General features: G+C 37.0%; 1 protein-coding gene across 3 annotated transcripts in view; it reads left to right on the forward strand.

Moving 5' to 3' along the window:
• ZNF385D (zinc finger protein 385D) overlaps positions 1-27,389 on the forward strand; it is a 397,048-nt gene that overhangs the window by 261,908 nt on the left and 107,751 nt on the right. For all 3 annotated transcript variants that reach the window (XM_071735522.1, XM_071735523.1, XM_071735524.1), the window contains one exon: positions 6,878-7,020. In XM_071735522.1, the coding sequence (XP_071591623.1) occupies positions 6,878-7,020 (143 nt within the window). The remainder of the gene's footprint in view (positions 1-6,877; positions 7,021-27,389) is intronic.

The raw sequence follows: 27,389 nt of genomic DNA on the forward strand, positions 1-27,389 counted from the left end.
ACTTGAAAATATTTTTGTTCTGAATAGCTTTCAATTGTTTGTTTGGTTTGGGATGTTTGAAATTTGCCAATCTTTAAATAATAGAAATGGTTAGGTATCCAAGTACAAACTATAGAATTTATTTCATTATGGGTGAAATAAATGTTTCAGCTGACACAATGTTTTGTGGGGGTTTTTTTCCTCCCTAATTGTCTTTGTTTTTTGGTTTGGCCAGTGAACTGAAAAATCAATTACTCACAGATCTCCACAGCTGAGACAGTGTTGCATTCATCCTCATCGAAGTGACTACCCACTGTTAACACTGCTAACTGCAAAACCTATGAAAAGAAAGCTTGTATTGCCACACAGTGTACTTGAGCCTCAAGTTGTCTCAGGAGAGTTGGCAGGATTGAGGCTGATGTGGTTGGAACCCCATCTGAGGGCTGTTCTTTTCTAGTGGGTGTCAAAGATTCAATAAATTTGTTGGTTTTCTTTCTTTTATGAAACTAAATTTTATAAATATTAATTTCATTATATTTTAATATAAATGTAAATATTTAATATTTAAATATAATTTATTAGTATTTTGAGGCTATTATGTAATGAAAGTAACCTAAAAAAATGTCAGTGAATAATACAGAGGTCAAAATCCCCTTTTTTAATAATCATTTCCTCATCGAAAAATAAATAAAAAAAAAAGCTCAAAGCTCAAACCACATGCACACATGCAAAAGAGAAAACGTATTTCCTGAGCAGTATTTCTCAACAGGCATCAAGTTATTTTTTCCTACATAACCTTCTTTCAGTCCATGTGGAATAACATGTAGCCTGTTAAAATTAAATATTTAAAATTAAGAAACTACGTGCATCCATTTATGCACATAAAAAGTACAGGTTGCACATTAGCTAATGTTCTGTATGCTGAGTTCATATTTCAGTCACTTGAGTAGTATAATAGCTGCCAGTAGGTAGCTTGGTGATTAGCTGAAGCCTATTTTGCCATGTCAGATGAGATCACTGGTACTACTTATTATAGAACTGAATTTATCTTTAAGTGACAATCTTGCAGTTTCTAAGAAAAGTATCTATTACAAAAATGAAGGTTATCATGCAGTGACTCCAGGTCATGACACATTAAGCTAATTCCTAAAACCAGATCTACAATTTATATTGCATTTTCTGTCTTATATCTCAAAGAAAGTTATTGTTTTGTCTTTGAATGTCTCTAAATTCTCCATTTTGTCAGATTCTCTGAAGGAATAATACTTGAGGTAAAGACTGTTCATTATTCATCAGGGCTTGCCTGTTGTTCTTGATTGCTTATGTCTTTATTGTCCTTTTGAAGAAAATCCCTTCCAACTTTTCTTTGGTCCATTGGCAAACTAAATTTATAATGAATTAAAAATTCCAGCTGATGTAGAGTTACCCAAATGTAAATGTCCTAGCATTTATAAGATAGAACATGATCTCCCCACAGATCTTTTATATTTTAAAATAGCCTGAATTAGTTTTCTTGAACATACTATAGGAAAAAAAAAAAAAAAACAAAAGCAGAACAAACAAACAAAACAACAACAAAAACAAAAAACAAAAAAACAAAAAAACCCACCAAGACCAAACAAACAAGCAAAACCACACATGCACAAAACCACTTTTTAAAGTTACCTTTTTAAGTTGCCTAGAAGTTAACTTCTAAGTTGGAAACCAGTGGTGCATTTCCAGCTATTCCACTGAGTCATACCAGCTGAAAGCTTTTGCCAAGGTAGACTGTATGTATTGTTTTGACTTCAAATAATCTATTATGGGAATATTTGGAAAAGCATGGCAAGGGGTGGAAAATTTGGGAATATCCATGTCCGGTAGAAACCTATTTATGATAGTGGAAAAAAAAAACCTCAGGATGGAAGGTAATTGAACATTAGTTTAGGGTGTGTTGGAGGTATTAAAAATGGCTGTACCTGTGGCCAGAAGGAAAGAGTTGCAAAGTAATGAAGGAATGAAAGTGGAATTCTGCAGAGATTTGCTTTTTTACTTGGTGTTTATGGTGGTAATAGCTAGTGATGGAAGAACTGCAAAAGATTTAGATTAATGAGGTATTAGTTTAGAGTTCCTGCCCAGTTTACATACCTCCAAGTTCCAAGTGCATTGCAAAATAATTGTCTAGATTGTTTGTCTCTGCAAAAGTTGGGCTGGATATTTCCATAGGAGAGGCTATTTGATAATAGACCTGGTAATTCTTTTTCTGGAAACTAAAGCTGCCACTGGGCTTAAAGAACTGAGAATGAGAATGTGCATGAGGGAAGGCTACGCAGAGGAAGATGTGAAACATCTTTATAGACAAGTCACAAAATATAGCAACATGAGGTTGCCAAATTGTTGAGCTGTTTTTTAGGGAACCTGAGGGACAGAGATCTTGGCCTCCTCCGAAACTTTGAGAAAACTTACTATTATCCTGTGTGTGTGTATAAATATATATAAATATACCTTCTCTATCATGTCTGGTTTTGCTCTCCTTAATCCAGAATTTAGGGGCAGTAGTTATAGTCGATTATACTCTTTACCTGGCACTGATCTGAGGGATATTTCAGGTTAACTGGCCACAAGAATTTGCATGAGAGACTTTCTTATCAGAACATGCTATTTCATTGAAAGCAAAAATTTTCCCCAGAAGGTGTTTTTTGTTTGTTTGTTTGTTTTTTGTTTGGTTGGGGTTTTTTTTGTGAAGAATTGTGAAAAAAATATCTTTCAGTTAAGGTCAAAACTTCAGAATTTTTAAGAATATTGTTTTCTTAATTTTGCAATGACTTCTCATTATAAGATCTACTTTCAAATCCATACTGAAACATGATCTTTAAAGTCCAAACAAGAGGTGGGAGAGGTGGTGTTTGGAAACCAATATTTCTTCACAATTCAACTCAAAAAAAAGGTGACAATTCTTTGTGGAATTGACAGTTTGAGGCTGAATCTGAAGGAATCATCTTATCATCTGAGTGTTTCTGTAGTCTTCCCTTGATTTCCTATACAGTGAGAAGGGTGATGTAGTGATGAACATCATACCACCAGTGGTTTCTGAAGAAGAACCACTTGAGCAGGTGATGCCATAAAGAGCATGAACCTCATGTTGCACACACAGCTTTGTGCTATGTAAGCAACCTAGTGGTAGGGCAAAATGTCTAGTCCCAACTGGAGACAAAAAAGTGCATCCTTGTTTAAAAATGCACTGTGTGATTGACACTGGGGCAGATCCCAAAAACCGTATTAGTGAAATACAGGAAGGGGTAGTGTTTGTGGCAAGTTTTTCTTCAAACTTGTTTGCTCACTCTTACTTTGGACCTATTGTTAGTGACTATGGACAGGAGATTAGAGTGGCTGTGTTTCAAATTGCCTGAAAATTGAAGAAATAAATTATTACTTCAGCCTTGATTAAAATGCTGTGCTAACAAGTTGTATTATTCCTGTGCTCCCTACTTAGAAAATTAAGGTAAAAACATTGACATGATTTTCCCAAATGCCTGGAACATTCCTCTCCCATTTAGGATGTGAACTGGCTGGAAAGATTCTTCTTCTCTAAAAAGACATTACACTACAACCCCTAACTTGTAACACTGGAGTAAGTAAATACATTGTATCCTCCTATTTTAAGAAATTGTAGCATGCTACTGATAAACTGTAAATTTAGACCTGTCCTGCCCTACTATCGTTTAAGTCAAGAGTGCTTGCACCTATTTTTTGGCAGGGATGTCTATGTGAACTTTAAGTAACAACATAGAGCATCAAGCGAAACACAGGCCTTGGACATCCATGTGTGAGACATTATCCTGACTCTATTGGTAAAAGTGGAACTCCAAAGCTTGCTGGTAATAAGTCTATCAAAAAGCTGACACTGAACCTTGATTTTGTGTTGATAAGCAGTGGGAAAGCTGGGAATCTGCACAGGGAAAGCTGTGTAGATCTTTCTGTGCAAGCTGATCATAGAGAAAATCAAAACAGTCATAAGCAATCTCTGTGGTTCCTCACCTTTATCCAGTGTACTGGATAACTGAAAAAATACCCATGTTTTGCTACAGTAATTTTCTAAACCACTGATTTTCAAAGTAAGTTCTGATTTATGAGTTTTAGTGTGTTCTGCTTTCTTTCCCTTCAGTTTAGCTTTCTCTGTTCTCATTTTTTCCTTCTGTCATCTCTGATGCCCATGATGTTGCATTCTTTACTATGAGTTTCTCTACATGTGCTCTTGCAGGACTCTTCCCAGCGGACCTCATCCTTCTCTATCCCTCTGCTGAAGGATAAGATGGGAACTAGTTAATGTTGACATTCCGAATGTTTTCCAAAGGTTTTTCAGTTAGGCTGAATCATAAAAATGGTTGCCACTGCTTCAGGTTTTATGTTGCTGATTCTCAAGTCTGACTCTGCCCATTAAATGGAAATAATGGATAATTTTTGCAGCCATAAACATTAGAGAATTTGTTTCAAACAAAAGTTCAAATTTCATGATACCTATCACATGCTTCATCATTGAGGGTCATGTCTGACACTATTGCAAAAACAGATCAGCTGTGCTCCTGAACATACTCATTTTCTGTGCCACTGTAGCCAGGACTGTGGTAGATTTAAAACTCTGTTCCAGAGGCTCCAAGTCTCAGCCAAACTCCTGCAGAGATGGTTTAATTTTTTCCTTTTAAATATTCTTCTTGTCCCCAGATGACTTTGTGCAGCACTGGCTGGCAGCACCAAGGTGTGAGTGCCTAGTAATGCCACAGAAAGGAATCAGAAAGGACTATTTCATCCTTCATGGCACAATGGCTTAGAAGAGCATGGAATAGCAATAGTGTTACTCTAAGTAATCCAGACCTGCAAGTCTCCCCTCCGTAGCACTGAAGTAATCCACTTGAAGAGCTTTGTCCCCCTCCATAAGCAATGTTTTCCAATCCGGTTTGAATTTGTATTATGAGTTGGAGGATACTTAATCAGCTTCCATTTCTTTGATTTTTGCCAGGCAAATGCTAACTTTGGCATTTCTGTGTGATTCTGTAAAACCTCAGGTGCAACCTGGAGACCTCTCAGTAAGTTTTGTATTCTTAGGAATGACTTCTTCCCTTCATGATCTGTAAAAGCTTTACATGAGAATTAAAATATTTCCAGCATCGAAAAAACCCAAAACTTTATGGTTCTTTCCTATTCAGAGGGTAAGATTGGCCTGTTTAACACTGCCTGTTAATTTTTATTTTTTTTTTAAGCTGGTTTTTAGTGATTCCACAGGAGTGTAGCAATTGCCAAACCAATGGCAATCATTAAATACTTGGTGGTTCTATTCTGGTGGTCTATAGAAAGCAGAGCTGCTTGCCCTCTGCTTCTCTGTAGCCCATATCCATAACTATTGTATTCAAAAAGTGACTTGGTATGCTCTTATATTGAGGTAATTATAGAAATTACTCTGAAAATGTCACTCTAGGGCAGAAACCAGTGCAAGACTGAAGGGAACTCTAATCCAATACCTTTGATTTACTAGTGGGTAATGTTTTCCTTTCAATGATTATTACTAAAATGCTTGACAGAGAAGCTGAAAGTTGGGAAAAAATACAGTCTCTGAAAATTTGGCTCCAGCTGATTTTAACCTAGAAGCAGAACTGTGGATGATCAGCTACAACTGGTTAATTGAATCCTTTGCTCTTAGCCCTCAATTAGGTGCATTAAATTGCAAACCTTGTTAGCACATTTGCTGGCCAAATACAGAGAGTTTCCGTATATCATTCTGACTGTTTCACATTTGGGCTCTTCAAGAACGTATGCAGCTTGTCTAATGAAGTGCCTCTGTGTACAAGTGAAAAAAAGGAACAGATTTCAGATCTCTCCCTGTGCTCTGTCTCTGTTCAGTGAATGGGACAAAACTCCCCTTACACTTTGAGTTTTTAATGTTTCTTGGACTCTTACCAGCAGGTTCTTACAGTCTGTTGCTTGCCTCTTAGATTAGAAAAACACTGGCATATTTTATCAGTTTCTTAAGATCCAAATAGTCTTTAATTAACAGGGAATTGATGTTTTGGAGTGCAACAAAAACACGGGAGACACTGAAAGCTGAGAACAGGCTTGGATACTTCCAGCTTTTAGCTGACTGTGGAGAGGGTCAAACAAATAAATAAATCAGCGCCTGCTGCAAACAGGTAGTGATTTATTGGTATTCAAAGGGATTTCTTCATTTGCATTATGATCCTATAGAGATGGTGGTTGATAGTGTTAGCTGGGAGGAGCTTTCTGCTGCACAGTCTGAATCAACTGCACCCTTTGCAAGAGCAAAAGGGGTTCCTCATTCCCTTCCATAAGCCAAGTTTTGGTGGCTGCTGAAATGGTTCTTATGTTAGATGTGTGCTGATCAGCCCCCGAGGCAGTAGGGTATGTCACGTATGTGAAGTTTAAGTTGACTCTGAAACTGTAAGCTCCATAAGTAAGCACTTAATTAAAAAAACAAGTCTGCAAGTGACATTATTTTCCTGAACAGAACAAATAGTTTTTCTTTTTCTTCTGGAGCATTTTGCCTTAGGAGGGTTGAGTAATAGGGCTGAGATGAAACACTGAAATTACAGCAGAATAAGGCTAGCTGAAGTTCTAAAGGGAAGTCAGACATGCACTGAGCTATTGTTCCAGATAGTCCAGGGAGAGAAATGGTTTACTAGCTGAAATGATTTATACCTGAAGCAATAACTGGCAAAGAATTATAACCAACAGTCACTGAGTCAGCTCTGCTCTTTTTTCAATAATGCAGTAGTTGGTGGTCAAATAAAAATCTATTTGTTTAATCCAATAGCGGCTTTCTATTGTTCCTTTTTTGTGTTGTGCGTGGGTGGCTGGGTTTTTTTTCCCTAAAAATTCCTGAGTTCCTTCTGTCTCTTTCTGCACATAGGTGGTACATGCCAGAGCCCTGCTCTTCCAGCCCTAGTGCGTCCTCCTGCTCCGCCTTTGCAGCCGTCGCTGGATATTAAACCATTTCTTCCTTTTCCTCTGGACACAGCTGCCGCAGTCAATCTCTTCCCCAACTTCAATGCAGTAAGTACACTCCTAGCAGTCACTGTCCCCACCACTGAGCCACACTTTCCGTGGAAGACTCAAGAGGGCACAAAGCTGTATTTTATGTACTCAATTAAACCTGGAATACCCTCCCTTACCGAGGGCCAAATTGTTCTTCTAGCCACACTGGTAAAGCATAAATTAAAGCCTAGCTGAGTGGTAGCCAGAAGGAATGGAGAAGGAAAAAATTATATGATCCCAAGTGACATGCAATAAAACTGCAGGCCCTTATTCGGTCCAGGGCTCATGAGTTTCCCACTCTGATTTAAGATGTGCAGAGTTTCACTAACCTATGGTTCACTGCAACTCCTAGGGAGTGAAACTTTCAGTCATGATATTGTACATTCTGCCTCCCACAGGCTTCCCAAAAAATACTTAAAATTTACAGATTGGAGTGGCTACAAAATGTAAAACTGCCGAGGCAATTAAAGTAAGAATGAGTACAGCATTAACTTGCACATGGGCTATTCATTGGCAAACTGTTCAGTATATTTTTTCAGACAAGGGTAATTTATTTCTCATGTCTTTAGGGAAAAATGAGGTTAGATTTCTCTTTAATAATTTTTTACTTAGTCATACTATCTATGACTATAGAAATCTTGTTCCACCTTAGATATTTTCATTATTTTACTGACAAGTGTCATGATTCTTCAGCTTTTCAGTTTCTCTCTGTTTAATTCTCTAAAAGGTTAAGAAAAGTTATGCCTTCTTAATGTGAATGTACTCTGGGAAGTTCTTTTCTTTAGTTACATATACGAGATATATGAAGAAAAAACTAAATATGTGTGCTTACCTACTTTGACAGATGCAGAGAGGGGTGGAAATTGTTATGCCAAAACAATTCCAACTAACATACAAAAATCTTAATTACAATAATAATTAAGCTTAGTAAAAGAACATGCCCATTCTAGAAGCAATTTATAGTAATCAATAACAAGTTTCTATAATTGAAATTTCCATAATTCCGTTTATTTACCTTTTATGGATATTCATTTTGCTTTCAAGTAATTAAAGTAAGCTAATCATCAGAAATATGTATTTATGCAGTCTTTAATTCAAGCAATTCATACCATTAGTAGAGATCAGAGAAGCTGTAGGTTGCAAGACTTAAAATGCTCAGAAACGATGTCAGTTATTACAAGAAACTTTTATTATAGTTTTCAAATTTTAAAATGTATCAAGGTATGCAGCAAAGTTTTTAAATATGCTGATTTTAACCAAATTACTGATAACTCATAATGAAATGGATATACCATCAGCCTTGTTTAGTATGTGTTAGGAGTTTTTTCTTCCCGGGTTTGCTTCATGATCACTATTTATATTTTATGCAATAGGCCACCTAAATTTTTGGTAATTGTCTATTAGAATCTCTTTCTTTTGCATGGTTCAGAGTCATCCAATTGCTTTTCAAATTGTTCAACTCTGCATAATTCAAATGCAATTTTAATGATGAATTTGAGTAAGTAATTGTTAATCTTGCGTTGTTCCATAAATGTGGAGTTTCTTTTTTCTTACAAAGAATTAATTTTATGCTATAGTTATCTTGGGGTGGGGGAAGATATGCTAGTGTTAATTTGGAGGCAAAAAATAATAAAAAAAAAAAATTAAAAAGAGACTCCTGTCAAAACCAGTTGTTATTATTGTAGAAGTCTCTAATTTGGTATAAGCACTGTTGTTGGACTTTGCGGACTCCTGGTCTCTTCAGTTTTTTAGTAAACTGAACCTAGGTTTCAAGGGTGAGACTCTCAGCCCTTTTTAACAGCACTCTGAAGTTTGTTCCCGTGCAAAGCGTGCTGTACCGTGATATGTGGCTGCTTTCTAAGTCCCCTTTTGCTGAATACATCACTCCTGAGCGTCAGGATGCTGTCATCAGCACTGTTGTCACCCTTCTCGCTGCTCATCATCTCTGCCTTGCAATGTGACCTTTGCCTTCTCATCATGTGTGCTGACATGCACCATCATTTCTCAGTGTTCCCATTTTCTTTCTGAACAGTACATTATTGAACGCTGCTATGTTTGGCCAATATGCTACAGCTGGTTAATGGCATCCTCTAGACATATAGGCTACCTGAGAAGTTCTGCCTATTTCTGGAAATATGGATTCTGTCGAATCTTTTGGGGATGTATCAGCTGCTGCTGAGCATGATGAGCCTGAGGAGAAGGTAACCCACAATTCATATTAGACTTTAAACAGGATGTCAGACAAGGGCTTCAGCTATGTACATGTGAGACAGGAAACAAGTGTCTAACCAAAAAATGATCTTGTAAATTTACATGCTCATGAATGATTGCAGCTGTTTAGAATGCTTAATGTTCATTGTCTTCATTGCCAATCCTACAGTGTCAGAGGAGAGGCATTTGTGTTCTGTGGCCAAACCAAGGTCAAGCAGGTGGTCAGTAAAAGACTCAGAACTCTGAACCCCTGAACTAGATTCTGTCCTTTTGTGCTGTTGATAAATTAGCTTTAACCTTTTTCAGATGTCAGGGTCATAGATTATGTCTTAGGAAACAGGTTTCAAATAAACTCTTTACCCTCACAGGACTCCACAGAAACTAAGATGCTTGACAGCATGTCCAGACTACTTCCCCAGAGGCTAGAAGGACGTCCCGAGTTTTAGCCTTCTACTGGACACTTTTCAACAGCATTCACTTGTAAAGAGCATGATCAAGGAGAAATTTTAGTAAAAAATTAGTCATTTTTCAGAGAAAAGAAGTAGTCTATGGCCATCCTAACTCAAGTTGAGAGTTTGGTTGTGATATGCATAGACATCGAGCTAATCAGACTGTTTCTTTGCAAAAGATAAAGGAGAAAAATGAGAAATTTCTCAAATGTTTTGTGTTATATACACAAAGATATGCTGCAATACAATTAATATTTTTACTTTGGCATGAGGTGAAGTGAACCCTGAAAGTTCCCATTCATCTCTGCTGACTATAATGAGGTACTGGCTCAGCTGCATCTGCATTTGGTTGGATGAATCCCCACATTATGGGACAGGTCATAAGTTATTCACAGCTGATACATTAAATTCCTCTCAGAAATTACATGACAGAAATGCTGACACTGTCTTGTATGTTTACAGAGGAATGCTCCCATTTATCAAGCAATTATGCTTCTAATTTTATCTAAAGACAATCTTAAGGGAGTTGGAAGATTCAGATGAACTGGATAGAAATATTAGGAGAGGTGAAAGTAAAAATAATTTAACAAGAATCTCAGGCACATAGATAAGAACTAACAAAACCAAATACTGATCTTAAGTACCAAAAATTATCATAGTAAGGTATTGTGTTTTATACCTTCTTTCACTCTATTTCAGTTTATTACAAACATAACAATTATTTTCTTTTTTTACTGATGATTTTCGTCTAAAGCTAGCTCAGTTTTTCCTGGCCACCTCTCAGGAAAATTTTCAGCACTGATTTCTATGAAAGCAAAAGCTGTCATGGGAGCAGAGAATAGGAGAGATAACATGGGGTGTGGAAACTTTTATCATTTATATCTCTGGACACTGAGAAGAGAGAAAAGTAAAAAGTGAGTAGCCTGAGAAATGTGAGCAAGAAAACATGTGAACCTTTGAACCATACCATTTCAAGATAACATTTTCTGTCTATAAAAAAAAAGAATAAAGCAAACATACCAATTAACAATCTGGTTAGCTGAACATTTGTAGGTGCTGTGCTCTTAACTGTGAAGCAAATGTGTACCCTCAAGTCATATGTAAAAAGAAATTTTAACAACACAGCTGTTTAAACTCAAAACAGCCCACTGTTGCAGACCCTAAGGAATCACAAGTTCATTGCAAGTTTATCTGATATAAGAAGATGATTCATATGCACAGGAATCAATGGCTATATTTTATGAATGAAAGAAACTATGACTATAAGCAATAATGATATAGCTTTTAAAAATACGATTTGGAGATTGTCAAAGGAATGGAAAAATAATCAAATTGCTTACTCTGAAAAATGCTTGAGATCATTTAGCAAACATTTAATACACTTTTGCATTTTCATCTGCAGAGTGAGCAGCTTAAAATCAGTGTTCTTCTAAGAACTAGTTCTTAGAGACACACAGCTTTAGCAGTTGTATTGAAAAGCGCACTTGTCTATGAGCACGTGTGAATATGCGTATGTGGTCTGTCTGCTAATGAGTTAATAGTTGGTTTGCAAATACATTTACTAGGTATCCAGATTTATAAATAAATTAACTTGTAGACAAATAATGATATGAGTCCCTGATCTAAGAGGGAATGCTTAATTTTCCTAGACATCAGCATTGTCCTTAAGACACCCTCCCACAGAAAAAAAACAACTTAGTTGGATCTTGTTTTATACCTTATTGTCTCCAAAGCCCAACATCCTCAAAGCATAGATGCTTCAGAAACCAGCTTTTGCTAATTTCTAAAGCTGTCGGAATTATATATTCTGTCTCTTGAGCAACAGAGTTTAAAGTTTACAAATCTAGGACATTTGCCATTGCTAGACGGAAAATCAGACAGTGCGTTGCAGTCTCAGTTTGTTTTCTCTTTGAAGAATATGCTAACCATTTTCCTGGAAAAATATCTAAAAAATATTATATCAGACTCTGCAGACTGTAGTATGAGCATAATCTGTATTGGAAGAGGTCCACAATGTACCAGATCTGAGTAAACCATTATAAACAGGAAAAAGGCTGTTGCTTGAAAAGTCACATCATAACTGCAAACTAAAGCCTGATCCTCCCCTTGTTGCTAGTGAAAGGTTTTCCACACAAGCATCTTTTGGAAAGAAACAGGGTTCCAGCTAGACTATAAGTTTATGACTTTGAAGAGCAGTGGCAAATCACAATTATGCTAAAGGTGGATGGAAAATTAAATTACTCTACAGACCTATACGTAGGTACAGATCTATATGATCCATCTATAGTAATCCGTGTTCAGTCCCTTGATTTTTCCTGTTTAGTTGTTCTGTGCCAAAAGCTCCCAATGCAATATTTAGGCCTTCATGTTTCACCTTCCCCTAGTAGAGATTTGCCATGTGAGAAAGGAGGAGGAGGTATCAGAGTCTGCTGCCTATAGATTAGGACTCCTAAGGTAATGCTCCAGTGGGAGCTCCTTGATTCCTGAAAACCAACTTAAGCAACATCCTGGCAGCTCCCAGTATGCACAGGTGGCTAGGAAGGCTGACAGCATCCTGATTTGTATCAGGAACAGTGTAGCCAGCAGGACCAAGAAAGTGATTATTGTCCCCCTATATTCAGCTCTGTTGAGGATGTACTTCTCATACTATCCCCAGTTTTGGTGCCCTCACTACAAGAAAGACACTAAGGTGCTGGAGTGTGTCCAACAGAGGGGCACAGAGCTGGTGAAGGGTCTGGAGAATGAGTGTTATGTTTGAGGAACAGCTGAGGGAACTGGGTTTGTTTAGCCTGGAGAAAAGGACACTGAGGAGAGACCTTATTGTCAAGTGGGTGTCTGTCTTTTCTCCCTGGTAGCCAGCAACAGGACAAGAGGAAATGTCTTCAAGTTGTGCCAGAGGAAGTTCAGATTGGCTATTAGAAGAAACTTCTTCACTGAAAGGTTTTTCAAACACTGGAACAGGCTACCCACGGGCGTGGTTCAATCACTATCCTGGAGGTGTTTAAAATATGTGTAGATGTGGTGCTTAGCACCAGGTTCAGTAGAGTTAGGTTAATGATTTGACTCAATGATATTAAAGGTCTTTCACAACCAGAATGATTACTATGATTCCAGAGTGGCACAAAGGCTGGACTCTGTATTTATAGAAGTGAAGGTTGTGTTTGTAGGTACTGGCAGTGTGCAAGGGCTTGTTTAACTTGAAACTGCTGTCAAGCTCTGCCTGACCTGCTGGTGACCACTGAGTTAGCTCATGCTGGGTGTATCTTTGTAGTTGCTTGGGGAATGCGGTCTTGTCTTATTGTGGCCATACAATGATAGAAATGGACAATGTATCAAAATCTGCTTGCTGACAAGTATTTCTGGGAAGAGGATATATGGGAAGGGATATATCCCTTCTCCAGGATATATGGAGAAAACCTGTCAAAAAGCTGCCAGATGCTTGAAAAATCCTTTCCTTAGGCTCTTGTCCAGGATAGTTTTTGTTTTGTTTTTTTTTTTTTATTTAGAAGAGAGATACGGGCTGCAGAAATGACATTCCAATTTTCTGGATGTTATGAATAAGATGAAGCTTTTGATAGCAAAGAGTAGAGGAGGAATCTGAAATACGTTATTTTTTCTAAACATCAGCAGCCTGATATCTACAAAACGAACCCAGTTTTTTAAAATGTCACTTCACAGTGCTTTTGTTTTATCTATTCTGACTTAATTGAGTAAAGGAGAATAACTAGACTATCTTTCCTCAGCATATAAAATCATTTAAATTTCAGTAGTGACGACATGCTGTTGAATGCTTTGTTCCAGAAGGCAGTCAGGGGTCAACACAATGTCCTCAGTTTCATGTGAATCAAAATGGAATACTATCTATGTAGAAAAACTTGGCACTAAAAATATAGTCTCTGCTGATTTTTAATGTTATTGCCATGAGAAGGACCTTTATCAGGTGGAGGACTGTAGTGCAGCAAATTGTTAATTTGTTAGACAAACAGAGGAGATTGTTGTTTCTGGGGATATGTCTTGCATGGCTGCTCATTTACAGGTGTTTAGAAAGAGGGGGGTTGGCTTGGTCTTTTCCTTTCCATAGCACTGCAATTGAGCTGCAATGTAGTTATGCTCTTCCTTAAGGTCTATATTTCTATTGCTCTTTAGCTGCATATTTTTCAGAATAGGGAGGATTGTAAAAAATAATGTTCTGGTTCAGGAGTTCTATATTCTAATAATATTTTCTTCACTGTCATTTAATTAGGAAGCCTGCAGGGGAAGAAGAGGGATTAGGGAATGAGCAAACACAAGAACACCCTGGCAATTCAAATGTTTTTATCTGATGCTTGAAAAACAGGAATGAATCAACATCACTATGAAATATTCAGGTATTTTAATTGGCCAGAATTATTTGCTGCCCGTTTGAATCCTTAATGTACAGCCTGGCCTCTGTTTGAAATTCCTGTAAAAACCTGAGTCTCTGATGCAAAGAAAGTGTTCACAGCATTTCTCTTTCTCATTTTGAGTTAGTTTAGGGCTGATAAGGATCTCCAGTAATACTCTGGCTGTGTATTCTTATATACGGTCTATTCTCTATGTCACAGGCAGGGAATAGAGCTTATATTCTGACTGTATAAATGAGAGTTCCTGCAACCCTCAGGGAACCTTCTCATGGTTGCATGGCTGTTATTTTGTTTTGCACTGCAAGAGTGGCTGGGGAGAAGTGCTTCAGCTCCCTAGCAGTTGTCTTCAGAATGATAGCTTTCCTTTTCTTTGGACTTCATGCATTGTAAAGGAGCATCCTACTAAATTTAGCCTTAATCCCCTTGCAACATTCTCTAAAAGTTTTTGGCCTATGTTTACAACTAAGTGGAACTAACTAACTAACTAACTAACTAACTAACTTGTTGGGACTCCTACAAGTATCAACCCAGACTTCAACAAAAGTTTTCTTCTTATCTTTCTCTTAGCATTACCTCACATTTTTGCAGCACTCCTGACTCTGTTTTTTGAAATCACTTGCATTGGGCCCATGTGAATTGAAACTGTGAAATTGCCCATTGCAGATGACCAATATTTGGAATTGCTTTCCTTGGGCCCATGTGAACTCTGTGAGGTTGAACAAGTCCAAGTGCAATGTCCTACAGCTGGGTCACAGCAATCCCCAGTATCAGTACAGATGAGTGGACTGAGGACAGAGAAGGACTGGGGGATACGAGTAGATAAAAAATTGGACATGAGCTGGCAATGTGCACTTGCAGCCCCAGAAGCAATTTTATCCTGGGCTGCATCAAAAGAAGTGTGAGCAGCAGGCTGAGGGGAATGATTCTCTCCCTCTACTCTGCTCATGTGAGACCCTACCTGGAGCATGGCATCCAGTTCTTGGTCCCCAGTTAAAGACATGGATCAGTAAGAGCAGGTCCAGAGAAGTGGCAGAAATGATTAGGGGGATGGAACATCCCTTAAAGAAAAGCTGAGAGAGCTGGCATTGTTCAGCCTAGTGAAGAGAAGGCTCTGGGAGGACTGTATTGTGGCTATTCAATAATTAAAGGGAGCTTATAGGAAAAATGGAGCTACCTTTTTCTTTTTTTTCTTTTTTTTTTTTTTTTTTTTTTTTTTTCTCCAGGGTCTGTAGTGACAGAAGAATAATTTTAAACAGAAGAGGCTTAGATTGGAAGAAATAAATTTTTTTACTATGGGGGCGATGAGACATAGGAATAGGTTGTCTGGAGGAGTTGTCCCTTTCAACCCAAACCAGTTTCTGATTCCTCACAACTTATTTGAATAATTTTAGGATTATGTTCCAATTAGTGAATTAGCAATCTCCTATGCTTATGAGGAGCAGGTGTCACTTCTTGCCACATACAATACAGCAGTCTCGAGAGCATAGGGGAATTGACTCATGGGTACAAATGGATAGACACCATGAAAAAAGTCCATTAAAATTTTTTATTTGAATTAAATTTGTATTGAGGGTGCTCCAACCTTCTCTGATTGCTTTCAGTAGAAATTCAGGTTTCTAGGATGTGTGTTCTCCTGGGGAAGCAAATGTTAAGATAATCTTAAAATAGCCAAAGTTTGTGTCATGTCACCTTGCTGAACATTATAATAGTTATCCTTGAATTAATCTCTATAACTGTAATGTGTATGGAAATTTTCTGATTACAGCTGTTTCCTGGTTGCAGTACAGTGTTTGGAATGTAATGACTGCCTCTTGTAAATCTCTTTGGATTAATCCAAAAGACTTATTTCCAGTATGTGTATAGTAGCATCACCTGTGTTTGGCCTTCACCAGCTACCATCTCTGTTGGCATTCAGCTCTGGGGCCTCATTCAAGGTCCTTATCTCAGTGCTGGCAATCTTTTGGAAACTGCTGCCTGCAGACCAAAGTTTCTTTGTGGGTGCGGGTAGGATGCTGGTCTTCCTGTTTGATAGCTCACAGTTTCTTTGGGGTTTTTCTGGCAATATATCACCCTGTAATCACTCAACACCTTCTGGCTGAAGAGCAGGTGTTTGTGCAGCTCTTTTTTAGCCATGTGAGAATGAGTGGCCTTCCAACTGGTCTTCATCAGCCTCATGGCCATAATTAATTAAAAAGGTCTGATGCAGAAGCTCTCTGATTGTATAAACTCGTGACTGTAATCTTAGCTAAATGATCATACAGTAGGTCATGAAGTATAAACTTGAGGGTGTTTTCATGAGCAGTGCTGTTGGCTGGAATTGATCTCTGGACAAACAGTTCCACATACCTAGAAATGACACATAACAAGCTTTGTTTCTGTGTATTTTTAAAATTTACTTGAGTGGATTTTTTAATTTTATTTTTTACTTAGGTCTTTTTGTTGTTAAAAAATCAATAGAATCTAAATATCTCACATGCCTGTTTGGTTAACTGATATTTAGGAACAGCAAAAGAATAGACTTTGAGTTACTCATCCTGTCTTACACATTTGCTAGAGGGTACTGCAGAGTGGACTGACACATAACTTGCTGTTGGAAAGTCATAGTATCCACAGCAAAGGCAATAGAACAGACTTTATTAGGAACTGAGGGTCCCTCAGGCTTTTGCTTTGCATGCAAACCATTCTCATAAAGAAAATAAAATGAAGTGCTCTTCAAATTTGTCAAGTCTTGAGGAGTGGAATTACTTAAAACTAGATGTTGTAAATCATTGTATAAAGCATTTTAAATAATGTTTTAATCAGTTGATGTTTACACCCTTTGTTTTAATAGCACTCAGATACAAAAGATCAATGGTTATTTTACTCAGCAAAGACTATAAAAATTTAATGGGCTGAATAACAAGTGTAAGTCACAAAATCTACAGTTTTAATATGTGTGGTTATAAACTTATTTTCAAAAAAGCTGCAATTCATGTGAAAAGGAATAATAACTCCAAACAATTATTTGATTACTTTAGTCTGAGGAGGAAAGAGTTATAAAATTCTAAAATTAGTATTATTTCTGTTGATGAGATAGACATTTGGATATATTTAAAATAAGGCACAAATCTTTCCTAGCCTTAGGCATTTTGGTTCTCCTAACCTAGCTGAAAAACTGCTGATTTTTTTTGTACAGCCCTCAGTTTGTTTTCTTAGGAATTTCAAAGATTTATGTTGAAAAAAGCATGATTTTGCATGACAGCTGATTTTGTACAGAGTAAATACATTCCTAAGCACAATTACCTCATTAATTGCTTATTTATAACTTATTTATAACACAGTCACCTTTATCCTTTATAATGAAGAGGTTTGGAACTCTTTCCCACTCCTTTCAGTCACAGTAGTTTGGGCTGGTAAATGGCACATTCTGAAGAATTCATTTATATGGAGTCATTGTATGATGCACCTTCTGTTGGAATATTTCAGTAATGTCTGTGTCCTGTCTACTTTATTTTAGTCCAACTTTTTTTTGATACAGGAATAATATCCCCAAAGGTTATATGCTGGACTAACACAGTGGAGTTGGATATAGAACTTCAGATTCTCATGCAACTACTGTTTTTCCTGGCATCTTTCCTTTGGCTTTACTGAATGCTTAAACTAATACTGTGTAAATATCTGTACAGATTAAATTAGAAATCAAAATAATTCATAAAAAATAGTACAAAAGTTCATATCTCTTAGGAAATCAGCATTTCTCTTTTAACTACATGGGTTTATATAAAATAGATGAGTATCAGATTCTCACTCTTTAAAGGAATACAAATCAATGGTTTTCTGCCAAATGCTTTGTGATGTCATAAGTAAAAAGTTTTAGATTACATATTACAACTACATATTGGTTTTATCAGGAATATTGAAAAATATAAATAAATGGTGTATTTTCCATATACAACAAAAGCAGTCATGTTTAGAATGAAATGTTAAATTGCCTTAATGACTCAGGACAGAGGGCTAGTCTGAATGAAAACTGCAGGTTAAAAAAAAAACACTCAAAACCAGTAGTCAGCTCCTGCAAAGTGCTAGGATGTTTGAACAGCAGAGTGATCCTAACAAATGGTGGCCATGGTAAGAATTCCTAGTTGAACAAAATAACCTTGTGAAAATAAAAATAGGGGTGTTATCTGAATTAATTCTGGGACATGTCAAGAAGATAGACAAGGTGTAACTGGTATCTTTTATTTCCTTTATTCCAGTGAAGTTTTCACTAGATTTATCTGTAGTCCACCATGCCCATGCTTTGTTAAAAACCCACCTTACAAAGATATCAGTTTGCCCAACTGCAAAGATGTTTTTTTGTTCTTTAGTTAACCATCCCTCCACTCTCAGGAATACTGAGTATCTCATCTGATGTACCTGTACATCTTTTGTTTCAACAGGTAGGGCAATAGCTGTTATTGGTGCAATGAGATTATAACAAAGAACATCCAGAACCAGGCTGAAGCCCTATCTGTTCTTGCAGCTTTTCTCCTGGCAACTTAAGGAAGAGCAGAAGAGTAGAGAACACATATAGCAACACTTGCCAGACAATTCCTCCAGTGAGATATGTTTTAGTAAGTTCTTGAACCAAATGTGTTGTCATGATATGTGATAGCTCTCCATGAAGTAACATGCTGAAGTGGATTAAATCAGCAGGAGAGTTTGTTTATTTTAACTACTAATGAGGTAATTTGAGTTTCCTCGTTCCCTTCTCCAGACAGTGCATAACATATCCAGTCAGGGACATGGGCAACCTGCTAGTAGGAAGAGATAGGAATATATGAACTATGAATTTTTATAAGCTGTAGAAGTCTAAGGATGATTTTGAAGGTTCTGTGCTTGTGGGGCCTGGAAAATTCCATCACCTTACTCATATTTTCTGTTTGAAATGTACTGATTTGCTAGTGGATTAAACCCATTAGATTATTTGTGTTTCAAGGATTTAGATCACAAAGTTAAATCAGGAATGATGCCAGAGTTAATTATAGCAGTGCCCTCCCAAACATCATTATTAGCTCTGGGAAGCAGTAAAAGCTATTGTTGGAGTTGCAAAGTAACATGAGAGTGGTGTCTGGGAGAGAAGCAGCAGTGAGAAGGCTGCCAGTGAAAGTTTTGAAAAAGAAGAGGAAAGAACCTCTTGGAAGAGAGGTGGGACAAGAAGCAGGTCTTTAACAAGAGAGAGACATAGAAATATCTCAGAATAGGTATTTGAAAGATGCATTTCTTTTGCATGCACACAGGCACACTTAAAAAAAAGTAATGGTGGAAATAAGGCAAAACAATTTTAAGTATCCAGTTTCCACTTAATGAGTCCTTATATCTGTTCCTGGCAGCAACAATTCCTTTCTTTTCAACTACTTGCTTTCCCACGAAAGTAACATCTCCTGGAAGTTTTTAAAGCAAGTTTGTTCATTTGTCCTGTTTTTATTTTACGAGGGCTATATATGCTTGAAGCCTAATTGTGTTTTTTTCTAAATTTGAAAGAGAGAAATTACCTCAGTATTTGCTGAAAAAATATCTCAAACTATATCTCAATTTGATGCTAATTTGATGGCACATAATTTGATGCTAAAAATGAGTGTGAAGATTTCTTTTTGTGAGATACCATATATAATGTCCCTTGAGCAGCTCAGGTAAACATACGAACAAGCAAAATTATGTGGTTAACAGCATTTGTACTAATACAAGGAAAAGTATTAATAACTAATACAAGGAAAGTATTAACTTTGGATGTTTACAAGTAAGAGAAGGAAGTGTTAATTCTGGTTAAATTAAAACTTTCTTTTCTGCTAGTTTAAAGAGAAAAAGGTAGAACCTCGCAAACTCAGAACTTGAAAATACAGGCTATGCAATGTGTAAAATATGCTAGGCTTCTCATCCTTAATTAGTTCTGTGATTTGATTAATGTCTCTGCTTCATGCCAGTTGGACTCAGAGTAGAACACTGGGATAGTATATGTTTCCTAAAACAACATTTCTGTGGACTAAAACACACCAGGAGAAAGGTTGTGAAGAACAGCTTCAAGTTCAGTAATTAAACATCTTAAATATTTGTTAAGCTTTTTGGTAAGACACAAGATTAATCAAGAAAAAAGCCCCACCACTTAATACCACAATAATGTATTATGTAGTGAAAACTTTCCCTTAAATAGGAGGAGGATTAACAATCATCTGCTTTCATCTTTAGCTATCATTAGCAACATTTAAGTCGTCAACCTACGCAGGGCTTTAAGATGATTACATAATCAGCAGATTTTATTTTTTTTTTCTTTTTTTTGGATGGCTCCAGCTGGTGATAAGTATGCATTATGCCAGGCTTCTGAGCTGTGCTATGAACTTACCGTCTTTCTGGTCTTATGTCACATAATAGTATAAAAAATCATTGATACCAGTTAGTTGTTCCTCACTGTTCACCACGCAGAATGAGAGGGAAACCCCAAGTCTTTAAAAAAATTGAGCTGAGAAAGGATGTTCTTGCTAATAGTGATGATTCTTAAAGGGAGTGGTAATTTTATTGGAATAAAAGTCACTATTCAGGTGGGGTTTGAACTCAGGGAAGTTCTACATGACAATGGGAGCTTGTGAGTAATCATCACAAGCCTGGAAATAATTTGGATTCTGTTTGTAGCCAGCTCAGAACTGTGGATGATAAGCTAGACTTGCATCATTTTTTCCTTTGTTTGGGTTTTTTTCTTCCTCTTGTTTTCTGGGCCTGAAGTAGCCGTTTGATGTATATTTTCTTCTTCCCAGTAGTACTGAAGAACCTAAAACAAAAGCAAATCTGTTCAAGGTAGTCTAATGAGTTTGAACTTCAAAAGTTCAAGTTGAAATTGCAGTCTTTTAAAATACATCCTTAGGCCTTATTTTATGTCATCTTGTTTATCCATCGCTAATTTAACACAAGAGATCTCAATTCTGAGTAACTTTAATTTTGCTTTACCATCCATCTCTTTTGTCAGAACATAGTCACTACCAGCCTTTCTTTCACTTCTTGTTCAAATGATTGCTACTGGAGCTTAGTCATGAATAATTTAATAAAATAAACATTGCTAAATATCAATATGGATACCTTCCATACACAAGATTAAATGGAATCATAAGACAGTATGCCCAGGCTGTGGTTGTGATCCAGTGATGTCTTAAGTTGTAATTCCAAACAGATTACTGACAAGGGCTGTGTCTACTGTTCATCTGTTTAATTTTCAGATGAGTCTCTCATTTGGAGCACCTCCAGCACGGCTTCCACACCCTTTGGCATGGACAGCCTAATCAGGCTGGCAGAGATCAGTAACTTCAGCAAGTAACTTTACTAGTTCTGCAGATTGCACATCACCATTAGCTAATGAGAATTGTCAGGATTTACTCAAGCTTTTTCAGGCTTTGGGAAAGTAACTTCTCCGTTTTAGTGCTTTGATTTACTTTCCATTTCTGGAACAGGGAGTGGTAGTGAATTCATGCCCTCAAGGCTCTCTTGGTGTTTTGAAAACAAGACTAATACTCACAGAAAGCCTGTAAAGTGCAATGTGCCTGAAGAGTCCTACAAACTACACAGGTTTACAGGTATCTGCCCTAGGAAAGTTTTTATGCTTCTATCATATGTGCTTTTCAGTTAGAACACACCAACCCCTTCCCCCCTCAAACTCTGCAGAATGTTTATAAATATTGGGTAATCAGTGTTTGTCAGTTATGACTGCTTGATTCGATCACCTAATTTCTCTACTCATGTAAGTATATATCACAGCTATGCTTAAGAAAAAAATATGCCTTAATGCCTAAGAACATTTATTTCATTGGTCTATCCAGTTTAAAAAATAATGATCATTATAGGCGAGTCCTATTATTATTGTTTAATCTGTACTGGAACTACCTCATTGGTCCATTTTTACATAAGCACATGAAAATATTGCATAAAAGTAAATATTTTTACGTTGTTGAAAAGTTTGTCTAGAATGATTTACCTCAGCAATCTATAGGTCTTCCTGGTGACACTGAATAGTTCACTCTTTTTTCTATGCCTTTCACCTCTATGACAGTATCTTCCTCAGAAGCATATGGCTCTAACTACTGAGCTTTTCTTAACTTAGTATTCATATCTGATTTTTATTGCCGTCACTGTCTGCTGGGTCTTCCTTAGGTAGGCAATTAATTAAAGGAACTATTTTGAATATATTCAGATTTGTCCTTATAATCAATCTTAAAGAACTAATGCAAATGAGTGTATTTGATCTATGAAGACAAATCGCTTAGTCCAATTCTGTATTAGGCCTCAAATCCGTATTCATGTAATGAATTAAAAAGGAATGTCCCAGATCCCCATGAACTTAGTGATAGAAAAAAACCAAGTAATTAGACTGTCGTGGACCTTTCTGGCTTTTACTTCATAAAAATAGAGTTTTGGTACAAGTGGGGAAAGTAAATGTCAAAACAAACTACAAGTATTTTAAGTTAGAAATTTACAGTCATAAAATAAACTTATTTATTATGGTAATGCCAGTCAAAAGATCAGGGCTGAAGATTAGTATATTTAAACTGATTAGTAGCATCTGAGATACTTAACTTGAGGTCATTCCATTAAAAAAAAAAAAAAAAATCAGCTTTTTTTCTCTCACCTCTACATGTTTGACAATTAAACGTGTCAAAGTATGCTCCTAAACCTGCAGTGTAGGAGGATATAACCAAATCATACTGTGACCTTTCTTGCAGAAATTTAAGTTAGAGTGAATGAGATGTATCTGATCTAGATTGATGTCTAAAAGCAAAGTGTCCAATCTGAGCCAACCATTCAGCCACTTTCAAAGCCTGTGTTGAAAGATAAGTAGCCACATAAAGCAACTTATCCCATCCGAGATGCTCACCTGGGCTGGTAATTATCTACAGGAGGTTCTTATCTTCAGTAAGTCCTGTACCAACTGTACTATATTGAAATGCTATAACTGAGGTAATCAGCTGACACAGGAAATTCCAGTTATATCTTAGGAACAATTTATTTCACAGTGAGAGAAGTCAAACAAAATACTGGTATTTCCAGGCAAGCTGTGGACTCTTCATCCCAGAAAATACTCAAAACTTAAGTGGACAAAACCCTGTGTGAAGGCCAGGACAAGGCTGACAGTGTTACGTTAAGAACTAGGGAGCTGGAGCAGATGACATCTAAAAGTGTTTTAGCTGACTAAACAGTCCTATGAATTCTAAAAGCCTAAAGCAAAACAGAGAGCTGAGACCATCGTGTTTAGAGGAGATAAGAAATCATGAAAGGGAGGTAGTGAAAAAACAAAGGAGGAAGGATTCTGTCCAGCCTGAAGTGCTGCTGAATATTACAGCTCAAGCAATGCAAGGTTGATAGGGAGAATTAATATATTGTGTTAGATTAGCAAGCTAGCTTCAAGTGTACAGCTTCTTTTTTTGTTTTGTTTTGGTTTGGTTTTTTCTTTCTGGTTTTGCTCTTGCTGGAATACAGAAATCAAACAGAAAGACTAAAGGATGCAATGAGAATTAGAGAAGGTATGTCATATATTATGAGATAGATCTACTGTTAAGACATGTTTTTCTTAAGTTTGTGAATATTTTGATATTGCTATTTTACTCCAAAGACTTAAAAAAACATTTCCAGTGCTCATAATCTTGGTGGATCTCTGCCTAACTGTTTATAAATGAATATGGGAGCACAGGGAGTAGGGGCAAAATATATATCAACTATAGCACTTGAACTGTGACAGAGTATACTGCCTCCCGTCCAAAGAATGGCTCTCAAATGAAGTTATCAATCTTAAGATTGAGATCTAAAAACAGTGATTAGATTTCAGCCAGACTTGGATGTCTTTGTGGCTTAGTGATGGAGACTATTCAAAATCTATTTTTGTCTCTGTTGGGGGATACAACAAGAGAGACAATGAAGTAAGAATGGAAATGGTGTTCTTTATTAAATTGTGACATCATTCCCTACTGGATATTTACAGATTTTCTTTTCATCAAGAGGAGGCCACTTCTTAGTAACTGAAGTTACATTTCCACATTGAATTAGGGACTAGTAGTTTTCAAGTGTTACGTTCCTTTAAAGCAAAATAAGCTAATACTGCTTATATATAAAATATCCCTAACTTCATGGAGTTGTTTGAGAAGAACAAATACTGCTTGAGTGCTTCAATTAGACAGTGAGATGTTCAGTTTGGAAAATTCACACTGTGAAGGAGAAGCTCACGATTAGAGCTTAGAGGCTGATCTGCATTCTGCTTGCCAAAACATCTTCTGCAAAATGATGTCTTCTTTTGACACTGCATGAAATTAAATTCCTTTGATTAATGTTTTCCTGTACTTTAATAACATTGCAATTGAAATTCAGGAGGTTTGACTTGTATGTATGTGGCCAGGTATGCATCGCATTTATTTTCCTTCAGTAAATCAGGATGTGACATTCTGATTGGTGACTTTGACAATGCTACCTGCTCATAGTAAAGGGCTGATGTGTTTGTAATGGGGTAACTCTATCAGTCTACTACCAATCAATGGATTGCTTAAGGACTAATGCACAAGGGTAGGGAGTATAAGCCACTGCAGCTGGCACTGCAGAGACCCATGACAGCTAGAAATAGCCAAGAACTCCAGGACAATCACATTCTTGTAATATCGTCTTCTGCAAAGATATAGGGATAACCTTCTTGGTGTTGGTCTGCAAGACAAAGACCTTACAACCAAGCATAGATTCTTATTTTTTAACATCTTAGTCTTCAATTATTTTTTCCTTCATCACCCTGTGTACCTCAAAATTTTCTCAACCCCCTCTGCATAGAAATAAACGCAGGGATTACTGGAAGACAACATGCAAGTTGTGTTATCACTGAGGTTTCTCCTTCCTAATCAGATCACCTAAGTGAGAAAGGATAGACTAATCTGAATGTCTTAAATTTTTTATTAGGAGTAAACTAGAAAAAGTGACTGTGATCAAAGCCTCTTAGGAACTACATAGAGAACAGCAGGCAGAAGAATGAAGGAACAGGCAGTTCTGACCCTAAGGCAATTGTTCCACTTCCCCCAAGAACATTAAAAATAAAATCTTAAGTGTCTCCTATCAACCTGTGCATTTGTTACTGTGCATCTGAGTTATAGTACCTCTGAGCTACTGGTTTCCCATGTTTTCTTGTAGTAATTTATAAACTCTACTATTATGCCTTCCTGCTTAAGATTCTTAGTGCTGTGCCCATTTTCCTTCTTACTAACTTTATGAACATGTTGTCATAGCCATCATTCCATTCTTCATCTTCAAAGTCGTCTTCAAGACTCCTCCTCACCAGGGTGTATGATGTGATAGTGCCACTGTCCCACTCTTTATGTAATTAAAAGACTGTACCTAGTAGAGACAAGTTCAGGATGTCTAAATTTCCCCCCATGGCCCCCATTCCATTGATTCTAAAAGCATGAAGAGAGATTAATCCTAAGAGTGGAGTTCAAGTTATTACAGGTGGAGAGTCAGGAGGGATAGGGAGAACTCTACATCTCCCAAAATTGTCTGTGTACTGACATATGCTGGACCATTCCAGTCATATTTTCCATCTAAATCTATGGCCTAAAGTGCTACCTGCTGCTGAAGAATAGGAGATCTTGCTTCAATTTCTGTCAAAATGATTGGTCCCCCATAGGAGCCAGGCTGGGTTTCTGTCATTCAGCAGTGTAAGCACTGGATAGCAAAAAAAGAGCAAGTTTCAACAAGAAATGTGACTGTTTAGAACAAATTTTAAGCACTGCGAATGCTGTGTTGTTGCCACTTCTTTCTAAGTAAAATTTCACTGATATAGTAGTGTTGATAAATTCATTTTCATCTATTGTCACTTAAAACATGGTTATAAACTATTCCTGTTTATGAAAAAATGATAAGAAGAAAAGCTACAAGCAGAAATCAATCACAAACTCTTTGCAACAGGTAGTTTTATATATGGCTGTGGAGAAGCATTGTATTTTGTGCTAATATTATATTTACATAAAGTTATCTATTTGGTAGTAGTCTGGCTTAATAATTGAATCAAACTAGGCTTCAGGGGAAGAACAGATATTGAAGAAAACAATGAAGGATACACACTGTATTTGTTGAAAGTATGTCGATTCTCCTTAGAGAAAAAGTTATGAGCTTGTCACCAGAAAATATGGATGTTCTTGCTGCCATCTCGTTTTGCAGCCAGAGCCTAATAGAAAAGGAATATCTAAGCCATTAAAAATTCCTGCTTTGAGAGAAAGAGTGAACGGAGATCAAATACTTTGACACATTTACTGGAAAAGTGAGCGTAGGAAGAAGATTGTTGTCTCGTGGCTCAGGTTTAGCTGTCGCTTCTGAAAATGTAACTGAGTTCTCCAAGAAGTACCAAGACACCTTGGTCATGCTTAGCCCTTTTCTTTAGTTGTTGTGTGCACCTTTTTGGAAAAAGGGTTCCCTCTTCCTGTGAGGAACTGTTTGCGTCCCTTTCATCAGCTGCTGTCGTGGACACTTAAAAGTACTTTCTAGAGATGGTCAGTTGCCATAGGTGTTTATACATAGGTATTAATTGCAAGCAATTAAATTCAGTATGCTTGGTTGGATGATTGGCACACTCCCAAAGAAACATGCAAAACAAGGTGCTCTTCACCTCAAAGATGTATTTATGGGGGCAGGTAATTGTAGCTGTCTCCAGGGAATGAGTGAGAAGTGTGGGTATTACAGCAGGCCTGTGGTGGAGTGAACTGCAGAAATCAAGGGGATTCTTGTCTCCTGTGAAGATTGCTTCCTAAGTAACTGGGAGGATACATACCTTATAATTGTGCCACTGCATTGGCCTTTAGAATGTGGAAATAGTTTTAGATCACTTTTCAAAGAGGTAAGTTTATAGGAGAAGATTTATAACATAATCAGTTTCCCTGGCTCTGTAACAGGAACAACTGAGGCAAAGATGGGTAAGTGGTTAAATATTAGGTCTGGATTAAACCTCTTTTTATATGCTTTCTGTACAGGGATTTGTTTGAGCTTGTTGATTGTAAGGAATCTTTTCATCCATCCATTCCAGTAATCAGCTTCCACAAACTTGAGTTAGTGGCCTAACAAAGTTGTTTATGCAGCAGATTTGTTGCTGAATTGTGAAATTAGAAATAGTGGAATATTGGAGCTTTTGCAATTACATCTTTATTTTTGTACCTTCATACAATGAACCGTGTTCATTTATTTTCACAAAAACAGGTTAGCTATAAACAGGTTGAATGGAGAATAGATTGACAGCAGTACTGAGAAAAAGGACTTGGAGGTGTTGGTTGATGAACAGCTCAACATGAGCAATCAATGTGCAGTTGCAGCACAGAAAGCAAACCATACC

This window comes from Heliangelus exortis, chromosome 2 (genome assembly GCF_036169615.1).
Source record: "Heliangelus exortis chromosome 2, bHelExo1.hap1, whole genome shotgun sequence".
NCBI lineage: Eukaryota > Metazoa > Chordata > Aves > Apodiformes > Trochilidae > Heliangelus > Heliangelus exortis.